The sequence below is a fragment of the Leishmania mexicana genome, chromosome 8, assembly GCF_000234665.1.
Source record: "Leishmania mexicana MHOM/GT/2001/U1103 complete genome, chromosome 8".
Lineage (NCBI taxonomy): Eukaryota > Euglenozoa > Kinetoplastea > Trypanosomatida > Trypanosomatidae > Leishmania > Leishmania mexicana.
The window spans coordinates 132,516-147,457 of NC_018312.1; the positions used below are offsets into that span (position 1 = coordinate 132,516).

Consider the following 14,942-nt stretch of genomic DNA (forward strand, 5'->3'; position numbering starts at 1 on the left):
CGGAGAACACACACACCAAAGTAAAACGGCAATAAATAACAACGAAACCGATACGGCACGCCATATGTGAAAAATTGCCGACACAACAGAGGGGGCATGGTGCAGCTCGTACGGGAGTGGAGGACACCGGCAAGCGTGCATCGCCCGCACAGCAAAGGAAGAGTGCGAAATGGTCAAAAACGAAGTCGCCCAGAGCACCACCACGATCTACAAATGACACCAACGATGCTCGACAGAAAGGATGCAGATATACTCAAGAACAGGTACCACCAGGATTGTGCACAGCAAGTGACCTCCCGTGAAGGTAGAATAACGACACAAAAAAAAAACGCCGCGGAACAGGAGAGAGCACATACGAGCCTTGTCGAGACCCGGAACATTTTCGCCTCCCACGCATCACTCCACACCGAGCACGCCGGTGAATATACGCATAAGACTGCAGCTCACCTACGTCTGCTGTGCTACAGCGAAACCCTGGCCAGCCAGGGCGAACCGCCCTGCCGACGGATCGGGCCGATGCGCCTTGCGGGCTCTTCTCGTCCTTCCTCGTCCCCCCTTCGCACACGTGCGGCGCCATCGACACCACACGGAGACTCGCGTGGGCTGCATGCCTTGATCCATGCGGTCCGTGTCCGGGCTCCTGCTCGAGGGCGCGAGCGGTGGCGTCCGTCGCGCGGGTAGTAGGGCGTGGTCCAGGCGCATGCCGGGGGAGTTCGAGGAGGGGGCGGGCCAGCCTCAGGCCATCCTCCTCCGAAACCCGGCACAGCATAGCACGACGTGGCCACTCTCCACATGGGCGCCTGGAGGGCTCGACGGCGCCATTCAGGGGTGTTCTCGCCCTGCTTCCGGCATCCGTGCCTCCTCAGCCCGCCCGGTCGGGTGGAGGAGGTGCCGCCTGCTTTCGCACGCGTGCGTCTCGGCGCTGATCGGTATCGACACCCTCGCGCCGCTTTCGCCCGTCACTCCTCCTCGTCTGACCTCTGCATGCCGTGACTGGATGTGACACACCATGCCGGCTTTGGTTCGCAGCGCGTGCGCACCGCGCTCGCACATGCCGACCTTGGGATTTGCTTCAGCACGACGTTACCGTCCGCGGAAGGGGGTTCGCGGCACTCACACTCCAGCTCCGTCGATGCCACAGGGAGGAGAGGAGGGGCGTGACTGGCTGGCCTGCCCGCATGCGTCGCGACAGGTGAGGCACTGCCGTGAGTGTGGGGCAGCAGGGGGCACTCCACCCTCTCCCGAGGCCGCGCGCCTTGCACAGGCGGGGGCGGAGGCTCTGGCAGGTGTGGGACCACCACAACGCTAGCGCAGTACTAGGCGGCACGCCCTCAGCGCTCCATGCTGTCGCCGCCACCCACCCGTCGCTGCACCAATCCAAAGCACAGTTAGGTGCCCGTGCGCAGCCGGGCGAGCATCGTCCCCTATCGTCGCGTAAGCGCAGCACCCGTGTTCCTCTGGGGTGGGACAGCGGCCGCCAAGTGAATTGTGCCATAGTGCGTCGCAGCGCATATCGCGCCTTCGGGGGAGGTCAGTCTGGCAACTGAGACCGGTGACCAAGTGTGCCATCAGAAGCGAGAAAAGAAGATGTGGCAAAAGCGAAAGAGCCGTCGGAAGGCCTACGCGAGGCGTCACATTCAGCGGCGTCAGCACGTGCACCCATCCGTCTCTCTCCTCATTCCCTTCTTCTCCTTTTGGTCGATCATCGTCTCGCCGTATGGCAGCGCGTTAGTCGATGGTGACTGAGTTGGGCGTTCCAGACCTCGAGTTGCGTAGTTTCGGAATGGACACATTCAGCTGTTGATCGTTGAAGGTGGCCTTGATTTTGCTGCTGTCGACTGGGGTGGGGAGGTCGAAGCAGCGTTCGAACCGGCCGGTGCCACGCTCCGCAACGAGCAGCTGGTGCTCGTCCTGCTTTAGGACGTGCTTGCGGTTGCCAGAGATGCAGATGATGCTCGAACTCTCCGTGTACACGCGCAGGTCCTCCTTCTTCACTTCTGGCAGGTCAGCAACAAGGGTGTAGCCGTCGTCCTGCTCTAATATGTCGACGGCTGGAATCCACGACCCGCGCGAGCGAGATGCGAAGAAGGAGCTGAACATTTGACGCGGATGTAAACCAGGAAAGTGGAGGAGAAAGGGGAAGAGGGCGTCGTCGCTGTTGATGAGCGAGTCCCTTTTGTTGCTCGGGCTCCACATCGGCGGCTCGACAAGAAACGGACGAATTGGGAGCACCAAGCACACAAAAAGCAAAGGAAACGCCGCTGAAAAGGGCACCACCAAAAGGGGCGAAACGAAAGGGGAGGTCGACGTAGACGACACAGTAAGGCAGCGATTGCGCGCGAGAGGTTAGTGGAGAAGGTGAGGAGAACAACTTTTTTAAGACGTGCGTATTGACGTGAGCAGGAGGGCTCTGGTGGATGTTCTGTGGTTGTCGATTCGAGAATGTGAAATTTGTAGGTGAGGCAGTTGCCATCCTCATTCCGTAAGCACCCACACGTATGCGAGAGAGAGGGGGAGAGAACGAGCAGGGTGAAAAAAAGGCATGGCAGGTTGGACGCAGAAGGGAGCAACCGAGAGCATGTCTGACAGGGCACAAATATCGGAAGCCACGACAGTGGAGTCGCACTCGCGCTGACAGCGCACGGACCCTCTTTCATGAAGAATCGCGCTTTCACGCCGCGTGCGTCTGCGAAGATCAGAGGGGAGAGACAGCGTTCTCCCGTCAGCTTCACCTGCGTTGGACCTTCACGGCCCTATGCTCTGTCCTTCGCACCACAAACGTGTCTACTTGCACGGCGCGTCGAGGGAAGCAAGAAAGAAAGAAAGAGCGACAGCGTGGGTTGGACTCGCAAGAACGCAACGACCGTCGCGTTCCTTTTCATGCTTAAGGGTGGGGCAAGGGAGGAATGCCAATGACAGGAGAACATGGAGAACCCAAAACACAAGAAAAACAAGCACCAGCCTTGAGAGCCATGGCATCCACGGGGACACAGACCCACATACAAACACCCAAATACGCGGAACCAGAGAGAGAAACTAACATAACGAAATCAATGCGTATCGTGCATCCCAGCGTGCAGATATACGCGTACGTGTGAGGGGGCTGGAGGTAGGTGCGCCGCACCACCGTCCCCCACCCCGGCCCCTTCGAATCTTTCCGCAAGGAGCGCACACACACGCACCTGTATACGCACGTAATATTCGCACACCCATGGGAGAGAAAAAAAAGGAAAACACAAGATCGAAAAATGTACGGCAGGCCAAGCGAAACAGCGACGCGAACGACAAACGAAAAGGCGGTAAGTGAAGAGTGACAGTCACAAAAAAAGGGAACGAGCAAGCAAAGATCGGAGACTCACAGACTGCAGCACACACACACCTAAAAAAAAGAAAGTGAACGAGAGGAGCACAGACTTGGACACATGCGGTAAAGTCTCTCTGGAAAAAAGATCCCTCTCTCCTAGAAAAACAGGAACAAGGATTTAGGACTGTGAGCACGGTGCGCACGCGCTGCGAACCAAAGCCGGCATGGTGTGTCACATCCAGTCACGGCATGCAGAGGTCAGACGAGGAGGAGTGACGGGCGAAAGCGGCGCGAGGGTGTCGATACCGATCAGCGCCGAGACGCACGCGTGCGAAAGCAGGCGGCACCTCCTCCACCCGACCGGGCGGGCTGAGGAGGCACGGATGCCGGAAGCAGGGCGAGAACACCCCTGAATGGCGCCGTCGAGCCCTCCAGGCGCCCATGTGGAGAGTGGCCACGTCGTGCTATGCTGTGCCGGGTTTCGGAGGAGGATGGCCTGAGGCTGGCCCGCCCCCTCCTCGAACTCCCCCGGCATGCGCCTGGACCACGCCCTACTACCCGCGCGACGGACGCCACCGCTCGCGCCCTCGAGCAGGAGCCCGGACACGGACCGCATGGATCAAGGCATGCAGCCCACGCGAGTCTCCGTGTGGTGTCGATGGCGCCGCACGTGTGCGAAGGGGGGACGAGGAAGGACGAGAAGAGCCCGCAAGGCGCATCGGCCCGATCCGTCGGCAGGGCGGTTCGCCCTGGCTGGCCAGGGTTTCGCTGTAGCACAGCAGACGTAGGTGAGCTGCAGTCTTATGCGTATATTCACCGGCGTGCTCGGTGTGGAGTGACGTCTCGGAAGCGGAGCCAAAAGGCGAAAAAAAAAATTAAAGTCACTCTCTCACAACACGAGGCGGAAAACAAAGGAAGTGGGTTTACAAGTAGAGAGATCCGGAGATGAGATGCGCGCCGAGACCTCCTCCCCCTCCCCCACCACCACACACAACAAAGAGGGACACGTACAAGACTATCGTCTCAATCGTCAACAAGCATACAAGAAAAAAAAACAAAGCGCACAGCACAGTCACAGACGCACGCATGCAGAGACATACAAAGACAAAAAAAAGGTGAGCGGTGGTAAAGGAAAGAGGTAGGAGGGAGACGGACACCACCGAGTGCCACCGTGCACTCCAACGCACAGCTCCCGCAAAAGGCGCGTAGTAGTAGCAAAGGGGGAAAAAACAGGAAAAAGGTGCCAAGCGAGCGGAAGGGAGGGGGAGGAAGGAAAAGAGTGAGGAGGAGAAGACTATACATGCTTTTGTGTCCGTGTCAAGAATGCACCCTTTTTTTTATCAACTGCCCTGCTACACGTTGTTGGTATCCCTCAGTTGTTCATGGAGTAGGTGAGCTGCTGTTGTTGCTGCTGTGTGAGACCGTTTTCTGTGTTCGTTTTCCGCATGAGTATCTCTCAGCCCCTCTCTCTTCCACTGTTGAGAAATGTCGTCTGCTTTATTTTTTCTGGCTTCAGATTGCCGGCCGCGGCAGCCCCCTCCTCCTCCCTCCCCCCCCCCTCCCACAGCATCCTCAGATGAAACAAAGAACAACATTAACACGCCTATATCTGCCGCCTGAGGAAAGCGATACCCAAGAGAAAGGAGCGAGCAGGAGGCAGCGGGGAGAAGGTAGAGATGAGGGGGCGACGGTCAGCACAGGCTGACGGGCAGATGCAGGGATCAGCATGGTGAAAAGCACCCATTCAACGAGCACGCGTGAGAGAAAAAGTGTGTGAGAGCACAAACATGCATACACCCAAAAGAAAAAAAAGAGGTTTTAACGTGGCCCCGGTGACGAAACGGAGAAACCAAAAGAGGTGCGTGGGGTGGCAGTAGCGAACACTCTCCGCGAGAGAAATGTTCGTCAGAGGCCCGTCTTATGATGGCCCCTTGCGCAAGATTCAGAGAAGGGGAAGACTTGTAGACCAAATAGAGATGTGCTACACATCCGCGTGCCGCCATCTGTCTGAAGGAGGAGGGAGGAGGAAGTAGAGAGGGGATGCAGGCAGACTCACATATGCAGACAAACAAACCTTACACAGGGATGCCTGCACACGTGGATGATAGTGCGTGTGTGTGCGTGTGTCGTCCGTTGCCTTGTAGAGAAGCAGATGCGAATAAGGTGGATCACTCACGCACATACACACAGACTGGAGTCCTTTTTTTCTTTTCGGGACAAGGGGCAGGGGGCCGGTAGAGCTGCTACCAGAGGAAAGCAAAAGAGGTCAGGAGCTGCCCATACACTGGGGCAACTCCATATCAACGGCAAAGAAGAAAGGGCGGAGGAAGAGGCGTTTTGGTTGATCCGATTTCGTTTGTATCTCTTTCTGCTGGATCGACTGCCGTCTTTTTTTTTCGTTGCGTTTCAGGCACTTGACGCCACTGCATGTCTGATTCGGTCGTGTGTGTGTGTGTGTGTGTGTGCGTCCTGGAACGACTTTCGTAGGGCTCACTAGAGGGACGCATGCCTCAACAAGCTCACAGGACCGAAGCGTGCATGTCTGAAGTGGGGAGAATCAAGCAGAGCAAACGATAGGACGACTAAACTAGCGAAAATAAAAGAGACAGCGCGGTGACACAACTTATGGAGACGGCAGCCGAGAGGCGGAACAAGAAGGCTGTGTGGGGAGCGCGCAGCAACCAAAGGGAGCGAGAGAGAAGGTGAAAGGCACGGAGGAGGCATTCCTGGCGATGCACCCTGGATCCAGATGAAAGGTTGGAGGACAGAGGCGTACACACCTAATGATGAGCAAAACAGAAAAACGAAGCAGTATCAAAGAAGCTGCGTGTACACTTCGACGACGTTCAACACGTGTTTCGATGGCATTCGTGTTAGTGTGCACGCTCTCATTTTACGCTGTCTTCCGTTGCGGTTGGTGTGGTGGTTTTCTCTTTTCCTTTGCCCAGTGTCGCCCGCCAAAAGACACCCACACGCACCCCCTCTTCCTCCTCTTCCTGCCACCTCCTCCTCCCTCGTTCGCTCCGGCCTCAAGAAATGTTTTTTCCCATATTTTTCTGTGCCCATTGGCCATTGCTGCACATCCAAGCATGGCTCTCCGTCCAAGCCATTCGCTGTCCTACCTCGCAGACTTCCCGTGAGAGAGAGTCTTCATCCTCAGCTGGCCTCAACAGTTCCCATGGCAAAGAAAAGAAAAAAAGAAGGATGTCCTGACATCGATTAAAACGAGAATCTAACGCAATAAGAAGTGTGATGTCCACTACCCAGGACACATGAATGGACGCTAAACACATACCTCATACAATATCTGCCGGGGGGGGGGCTGTCGTAAAGAGAGATGGTGAGTTGATAAATGAGAAGGGGAGTTTGTAGTGCGCGCATGAGAAGGACGAAGCACCGAAAAACACGCAAGTGCGTGATAGCGACTCGTTCTCCATTGCCGAGCACGCCCTCTCCCGAGACAAAAGCCAAGGCGCAGGGAGAAAGGGGAAGGGGAGAAAGGCGAAAGAGGCATCCGACACCACGTCAGCAGCAACAAGACCAGCGGCTAAACAAGAGGCACACGTAAAAAAAAATGAGGGAAGGAGCTGCGACGGCAGCAAGGGGAGGGGGAGCAGGGGAGATCAAGAGAAGACGTGGACAAGAGCCAACACATGGAAAGAGGAAGGGAGCGAGTTGAGACAACTGTAGCACACGCGAGATAGAAAAGGAGGTAAAAAAGAGACAAGGGGGGGTAGAGGGAGGGTGGCAGAGCCACGGTACGCAGTTGACAGGGGACAGTCACAGTGACGGGTGCCTGGCACCCTCCTCATGCTGTCCTACATTTCACAGAGAGAGGTCACGAGAACACGCGCAGGGAGAGACACATACACGCGCGGAAGAAAAACAGTGAGAAGGGTTCCAGTACGAAAACGAAAGAGAGCACAGCGAAATGAAGCACGTAATAAGAAGGCAGAGAAGCTGAGAAACCCTGTGGTGGGAGAGGGGAGGGGAGTGGGAGAGACCGTTAACAGCAACAGAACTTATACTGACAAAAAAAAAGAGAAGTACACGAAACTAGAAAAAATGTGGCACAACGCAAAATGAAAAGGTTTTCCACAAATAGGGCACACGAAAACTTTACATGATGCCAAAGCACACTCTCCTCCTCCCGTCGTTGCTTTATCTACTGGGCCTGTGACTCTCTTGTGCTCACTCGCCCTTCTTGCATATCACGCACGCCCCCCCCCTCCTTCGCTCGGTCCCTTCCCTCTCCACCCGCTCATCTTCGGATCTCTTCTGTTTTGTTTGCCTTTGCCGCATCACATCCGCGAAGGGACGCCTTTCGGCTTATTGATCACGCACGCCCGCTACTGACTCGACCTACTGCGCCTCCTCCGTTTTGCGCCGCCAGTACTCCTTGTTGTCAATACACATATTCACTGCAAAGGTCATAAATGGCAGTAGCGCCGAGATCGCCTCCAGCATAGGCTGCACAATATACATCATAAACGACACCTGACCCTTCGGGAACTCCTCCGCCTCCTTCGTCCGGTCCATGAAGGGCGAGATGGAGAGGTTCAGCTTCCGCTCGGCGTCACCTTGGAGGTAAAACTCCTTCGAGATGTTCTTGGCCCACTCAGCGTAGATATGGTTGGGCCGCGCGCAGTTCGAAATATCGGCCATCTTGATCGACATGGAGAGAGCGAGCCGCACATCTTCCTTCTTCGAGTGCCAGTCGCTCGTCTCCGACATGCGCACCTGGAAGTTCTTGAAGATACGCGCATGATTGCCCATGTCCGTCGCCAGCACCATCTCCAGTATGGTCTCCCGCACAAGCTGTCGCTGCTCGTCCGACAACGTCGCGAAGATGTTGTAGCGTGGGTTGCGCAGCAGCTCAAAAGTGCAGGCAAGGTGATGATTCTCCAGAATAGACCTGTCGTTGTAGAGAGTGGCGAGGTAGGCGCCAGTGCGGGAGTGGAAGTTGTTGTTGAGGCCCGGGTGGTCAAAGTCGTGTACGGCGCCGGCGATGATGCCTGCGAAGATCTCTTCTTTGCTCAAGCAGCACTTCTCGCAAAGCCCGGCCACCATCATGATGTAGTAGTTAATTTGCGTCACATCCGCGCCGTGCATGGCGTTGTGGTATGGGTTCGGGTGGTAGGCGCTCTGCACAGCTACGAGGAAGCGGCGCAATACGGCGTCGTCTAGGTTGAAGTAGCGGACCAAGTCCAGCTTGTAGATGAGGAGGTACGCCGTGAAGAAGAGGGCGTTGCCGTCAGTGATGATCTCCAGCTGAATGGTGTCGTAGTCCCAGCGGTCGATTCCCTTAAAGATCTCGAACGCCTCTGCAATAACCTGGCCGTTGCCGTTTGCCTCCATCTGCTTCCGAATCTCGGGCCGCTGCAGCACACCTGAGATGTCACTCAGCTTCATGTCGGGGCTTAACGGAAACGCGCAGCGAATGCAGAACGAGAGCACCTCGTCCGGGTCCTCCTCATGTGGAATGTGCTCAGGAGACCACAAGGTGTGCTGGAAGCTCTGTGCACCTCCCTCGTCGTAGAGTTGGTCAAGTGGGTGCTTTGTGACTATCTGCTCCTCTCGGGCCTGGAGACGTCGCTCGAGGTTGCGCACCTCGCGGCCAACCACCATGGCGCGGTGGGAGTGCAGCGCCGACTCCTCTCGTAGGGGGCGCACCGTGGGCAGCAGCTTGTCTACGTAGGTGGTGTGCTGCTTCGTCGCAGCGGTGTTCACCGTCAACTCACACTCCAGCTTCTCCGCGTCAGCCTCCCGCGCGCTCGAGTCGCTGCTCGCACGGTTGTACTGCAACGCACGTGTCAAGGGGTGCACCGCAAAGCGGAAGACCTCCCGCGCGTTCGGTGAGGACCCATCCGACACCATATCCATCGGAACCACAAATGGGTACGTTCGCGAGGGGTCTTTGCTATTGAAGATGGTGAAGCTGGCATCCTTTCGGGTCGGGTTGACTGAGATAATCATTGCCTTGGATTTGATCACGGCTGTAGCTATGGACTTGAAGAAAGGAGCCCATGTGAAGCCGACCCCGGCAGCCTGCTTTGCGTGTCCCAGCTCCTCATCTGTGTAGCTGCGCGCGTACACAGAGCCAGTGCTCTTCTCATGGTACGACACCACCATGCTTTCCGTCTCAGGGTCACAAAAGAGAAGCAGCGTACCTCGCAGCACCGCCTTAGCACGGTCGCTCATGGCCAGGGCACCGTACTCCTTGACGTACTTGTCCTTGCCCAACAGCCTTGGGGCATTGCCGGAGGAAGCCGTGTTCACCGAACCTGTATGCGTCGATGGGGTGTGTGATGGTACGACCGCAGGGGACAGTCGCGGTGCAGCCTGGGCCGGCAGTCGCGCAGCCGCTGCAAACTCCTCGGCGCGGTCAGCGCTGGAAGAAATGTCGACCGTTTTCTTGCAGACTGGATGCATCTGCATCTCGTTGGAGGATGGCGGCGGCGCCGGCGTCAGCGCCGCCGTGGGCTGCTTCGTATTTCCGCTGCCCATACTCAACACACGACAAGACACCAACACAAGACAATGAGAGCACGAGAAGGCTGGTGGGTGTAAAGACACCCAAACTCACGCACGTGCAGAGCACAGAAACACGCTGAGACCACAAAGAGGAAGAGGCACTGAAAGGCTCCTCCTCTCGCTTCCTTGCACCGCTCCTTCGTCACTCTTCTCCCCATGTATGGGTGAAGGAGTACCTGCCTCGTCGGCGTGTGTTCTGCGGAGCGGGTGCGTGTACGTTTACATCTACGACTAAGCTTCGGTCTCTCTCTGCCTGGCTGTCAGCGCGCGCAAGCAAACAGGAAAGTGTAAAAAAGAGGAAGCAGGCAAGCAACAGCGCATGGCCGTAGCTCTCTGCAGCAGTGGGAAGGAGTGGCGAGAGGTAGTGCAAACACACCCACACGCGCAGAAGGGGGACGGCGGCGGGAGGTCAGGGACCAAGTGACACGAGGACAGTGAAGAATTATATCACAGGGCACAGAGAGAGGGAGCCGTTGGTGCAGAAAAAACGCGGAGATGTGGTTCGCTCTCCCTGTCTCCGCGGTTTTGATTCCTTCTTGTTTCGTGCAAGCGAATGGGAAGCTGAATGGGCGGAGGGCAATCGCGTATCCTCGCACCCTCGGCGTAAAGGCGTATATGTCAGTGATGAGGAGATACTGAGGCGCAGTGAAGGGGGAAAGATACAAAATGGAAAAGGCGGTGGTAATGGTGGAGGTGATTGTGCCGATCGCAACGCGAAGGCAAGGGGAGCGCCAGCGCATATCCGAACAGACGCGGGCGCTCAGACGACGCACACGGCAAAGAGAAACGATCAAACGTGTACGTTCGTTTGCCGTGCATTGAGGAGAACGTGAACAGGTGCAGAGGTGTCTGAGAGGCAACAGAGAGAGCGTGTGCCCGGTGCACGACGGCAAACGAGCCGTTCAGTCGTGTTGGGCAGTAAGGAAGGACACGTATTTACCGGCTGTGAACGTGCTACGAGAGGGCGGCTCTCCCTCCTCCCCTCCCCCTCCCTCACTCTACCCTTTTCGTTGCTTTTGTTCCTCTTGCTCGACTGCCGCCGTCGTGGCAGGAACGGCACTGCCACCGTTCTGTGTCTATATGTGTGTTAGTATGTGTGTGTGCGTGTGCGTCCGTACGTTTCTTTTTCTTTCATCTGAGTGCGCGTGTTGAGATGGCCGATGCAGAACAAAAAAAAGGACAACGAGTACGCCAGCACACAAGGCGGTGAGGCACTGCGCGGTGTTGCCTCGTTTTCCGTGACTTCGTTACGGTACAGATGAAGTCACGACAGATACAAACACGTCTTTTCAGAAGGACAGCACAGAGTGACCGACAAGATGGGAAAGGGCACACAGAGGCACGCAAACGGAACGGAAGGAAAGCCCCCCCTCTTCAGCGCCAATGGTACTGTCTCCCTCAACCCCCCCCCCTCAGACTCGGCATCAGTGCACCCAGCGTGACTTCGGCGACAGTGCCTTCACCGTCGCCTTTGCCATCGTGCTTGGCTGCTTCTTGATACTCACAGCTTGCCGCGGCCCCGGCAAGACCTCCAGTTGGCACGCGAAGTCCGCGTCCCGAAGCACCTCCGGCTTGACACTGTTCAGCTTCCTTTGCGTGATCTTGCGAAGGTCTTTCTTGTCGCTGAAAGGCGGCGTCGGAACGGCGTACACATCCTTCATTGCGGCGGCTGAGGCAGCGGCAACGGTGTCGTTTTTTTCTGCCACGGCTGCCGCCTGCGGTGTCCCAGTGGTCACCTTGTCTAAAGGCGCAGCACAAAATGATACTGAGGAGGAAGAAGGGTGGATGGGCGCAGATTTCACCTGCGCTGGCTGAGGTGGAGCTTCCACGCGCGAGGGCTCTGCTGCTACGGGTGTCGAACATGGAGCAGGGGCCTTCCTTTTTGAGGCCTCCAACGCGATAGGTTTCTGTGGAGCTGGAGTGACTGCAGTGGCACCAGGCGCAGGAGATACTCGCTTGGTTGTTTGAACCACACCTTTCGGGGCATTTACTTCGACCGGCACTGACGGCGGCAGCGGCGGCGCTCGCTTGATGGCCTGCACCGCGACAGGAGCAGGCATGGCGTGTGCCGGCGTCTCCAGAGAGGTGGTGTCTGCCACTTTCTGCTGCTGCTTCTCCAATGCGGGCGTCGCTGTCGTTCCAGCTGGCACAGTCGGTATTGCAGTACGTCGCCGCACCGCCTGAACCGGTTCCGGCGCGGGGGCTTCGGGGCTCTCCGGCTTCGCTGCGCGGGACGCCAACTGACCGGCGGTCTCGGCATCCTGCTCCTCCGGCGGCGGCACGTACCGGCGAGTACGCACCACGATCGGGGGCTTCGAGCCGGTACTCTTCGCTGGGGTCGACTGCACCTGCAGCAGTCCATCACCATTCACGGCAGGAGTCGTGGGAAGAGGCTGTTGCGGTAGCACCGCCACCTGCTCAACCGTAACCTCGTACAGTGCCGCCTCGCTGGAGAGGGCGGGTTGTGACGGCACCGTATACGGCTGCTGGGGGAGTGCAGTCCCGCATTCGGTACACGAGCCAGATGACAGGGAGCAGGAGGCCGCCGTCGACGATGGGCGTCGCGTCAAGAAGCTGGCCACCGCCTCCCACGACGCGCTCGGCACGCGACCATTTTGTTGTCTACCGGCGTGGGGTGGCGGCGGTGGCAGTGCAGTAGAAGCGAGTGTGCCAGGTGAGGGCGATATAGCCGTGGTGCCGCCGTAGTAGCGCTTCTGCGCGATGCGCAGGTTGGGCTCTACCGGTGCGCGCGGGTCGCGGTGAGACGAGGCACACCGCGGCTTTGGCTGTGAGAGGCGCTGCAGGTACCGATCGTGCTGCGAGGGCATAAGAATATTTGCATACAATGAATGAGAACGAGGCCGCCGCTCTGGCAGTGGAATGGCCTCCTCAGAACAGGTGGCGGTCGGCTTCTTCGGCACCGCTAGGCGGTCAAAAATGCTGCTGCTGCCTCTGCGTGGCGCAGCTGCCGTCGAGGAGGTGAGAGATGCCGGTGTACCGCCGTCGGCTGTCGAGGAAGTCTGAGACAGCGGCGCACCGCCGTCGACCGCCGATGCAGCGAAACATTTCTTCGGTGCCGCCAGCTTCTCGTAGTACGCCTTCTGTGCGGCTGACAGGGCAGCATTGGCCACCGCAGCGTGGCACTTGCTCTCCGGACGAGAAGCCGGAGGTTGACTTCCCGTCGGTTGGGTCTGTTCTTGGCTGCGAGTAATCGGCCTCGGTCGGGTGTGCGGTGACTTGCAGCAGTGCTTTGGCGTTCGCTCTCTATCTTGCTCCTCCTCTTCTGTGAAGTTCAGCAGGCGGCCGTAGTTCGGCTCCGCGGGCCTGATCACAGAGCCCGGCGCACCCCTCGGGCGCGCGAGGCGCTCGATGTGCCGCTGATCGAGATTGGAGGTCCAATGGGTGAGCGGCGTACGTGGGTCCTGGGGGCTGCCGCCGTCAGTCCAACTTGCGCTGCTCCGACGAGTGTCGCGGTTTGAATCGTGGTAGTAGGTGTGTCCGCCGGAGTTGTTCGCCGGCTGCGTCGAGTGGCTGCTTTGCCGCAGCCCCATCCACGCCGCATCCTTCCCGGTTTCGTTTGAAGGTTCCTCCTCCGTACCGGTGAAAAAAGGGGAAACTGAGTCCGACTCAGTGACGTATTGTACGGCCTTCGGAAGCGGCAACACCTCCGTGCCTTCGTCGTCAAGGGGAAGACGCGCTATGGGGCGGAAGTCGTGAAACGGTGTATCGTCGTCCACCAAGAGAGACGCAGCCGCCTTCTGCGACGCAAGCTTCGAGGAGGAGAAATGGGTTGGCATGGACGCAGGAAGCGCTGACTCTCGCAGCAATCTTGGTTCTTACTACCACCACGAAAAAGGGCAAGGTGAAACCTAACACCGACGAGAAGAGGCAGGCGACAGGCACACGGGCAGTGTTGTCTGCGTGCCTGCACGAGCGTCACTTTCTCCCTCTTCCTCGATCCAATGCCGGCCGGTTGACTGGGGTCGCCGCGCAGACGAAGCACAAAAAAGGGAGGGAGGGAGGGGGTGAGGGCCCGGCACGCGCACCAACACAGGAGTGAAGAGAGGAAACAATAGAACACAGAAAAAAATGAAGTCAAGGCAAAAGATGAGTGGGAGGGAGGGGGGATACAGCGGCTTCCCGGAGAATTATAGTCTCCTTTGCCGGCCTGCTCAACTCAGAATTGTGGGCGGTTATTTGTGGGTGCGTGTGAGTGGGTTTCTACTGGCAGGGGGGAGAAGGAGGGTGGAGGGGTGTTCCTTCGCCGAAAAGTTGTGTGGTTATATGCTTGTATGTGTGTGTGTGGTCTCCACAGTGCGTGGGAAACGCTCACAAATCGATTCCTGGTGAGAGGATATAAAAATATGGTGAATGAAAGCAAGCGATGGACTGCGTGGAGCCCACCTCAAGAAGCACAGAGTGAGGCAAGCGACCTAATCGGCTGCTCTGACACGAGAGCATAAACCCAGACACGCACGCACACGAGCATGTAAAGACGAGGACACAGAAAGAAAGAGAGGCACCGGAAGTGCTGAGAGATGAGCTACCATTGAACAAAGAGCATTGAGGTGCGTTAGCATTTATACCAGTCCCTTTCCTTCGCACATGCGTGAGCCCACGTGGCTTCGCTTTCGTGTTCCATGTATGGTTGCACAACTCATGCACGTGCCAAGAGGTGGAGACCGGGAAAGGGGTGTGCCGCACGCAGCTGATACAATCAGCTCCAGTGATGACAGCCATCACGACAACAGGAAAAAAAAGAAAGGCCGGTGCAGTTGCAGCTGATATTCCTCATTCTTGTGCGTCGCGTTAGCAGAACCAAGAGACGACGACGAAGCCCCACTCACAGTGGCAGCGAACACATGCACTGTGTCGCGGTTAACCGGAAATAGAGGGGTACGTGCGTCTGTGCGCGTAGGAGCCCGGGCCCCGGTAACCGCGAAGGGAACATGAGAAACTGAAAAAAAAAATCTAACCACCGGGCGAGGGATTACTGTCGCAATGGACACGCACTGCCCGCGTGTGTCTGTGTCTAAGAACGAGAAGACCGTTAGAAAAGAGAACAAGAAAAGTGTGGTGCGTTCACGCGCACGACGTGTTCGCC

General features: G+C 57.5%; 3 protein-coding genes across 3 annotated transcripts; all 3 read right to left on the reverse strand.

Annotated features, from left to right (window-relative positions):
• Positions 1-1,728: 1,728 nt before the first annotated feature.
• LMXM_08_29_2450 (putative heat shock protein 20) lies at positions 1,729-2,196 on the reverse strand (the record flags this gene model as incomplete). The annotated part of the gene is made up of 1 exon (XM_003872264.1): positions 1,729-2,196. One exon carries the CDS (start codon positions 2,194-2,196, stop codon positions 1,729-1,731), a length of 468 nt encoding a protein of 155 aa, XP_003872313.1.
• Positions 2,197-7,666: 5,470 nt separating this feature from the next.
• LMXM_08_29_2440 (conserved hypothetical protein) lies at positions 7,667-9,811 on the reverse strand (the record flags this gene model as incomplete). Its single annotated transcript, XM_003872265.1, has 1 exon — positions 7,667-9,811. One exon carries the CDS (start codon positions 9,809-9,811, stop codon positions 7,667-7,669), a length of 2,145 nt encoding a protein of 714 aa, XP_003872314.1.
• A 1,451-nt stretch (positions 9,812-11,262) lies between these two features.
• Positions 11,263-13,635, reverse strand: LMXM_08_29_2430 (hypothetical protein, unknown function; the record flags this gene model as incomplete). The annotated part of the gene is made up of 1 exon (XM_003872266.1): positions 11,263-13,635. One exon carries the CDS (start codon positions 13,633-13,635, stop codon positions 11,263-11,265), a length of 2,373 nt encoding a protein of 790 aa, XP_003872315.1.
• Between the last annotated feature and the right edge of the window lie 1,307 nt (positions 13,636-14,942).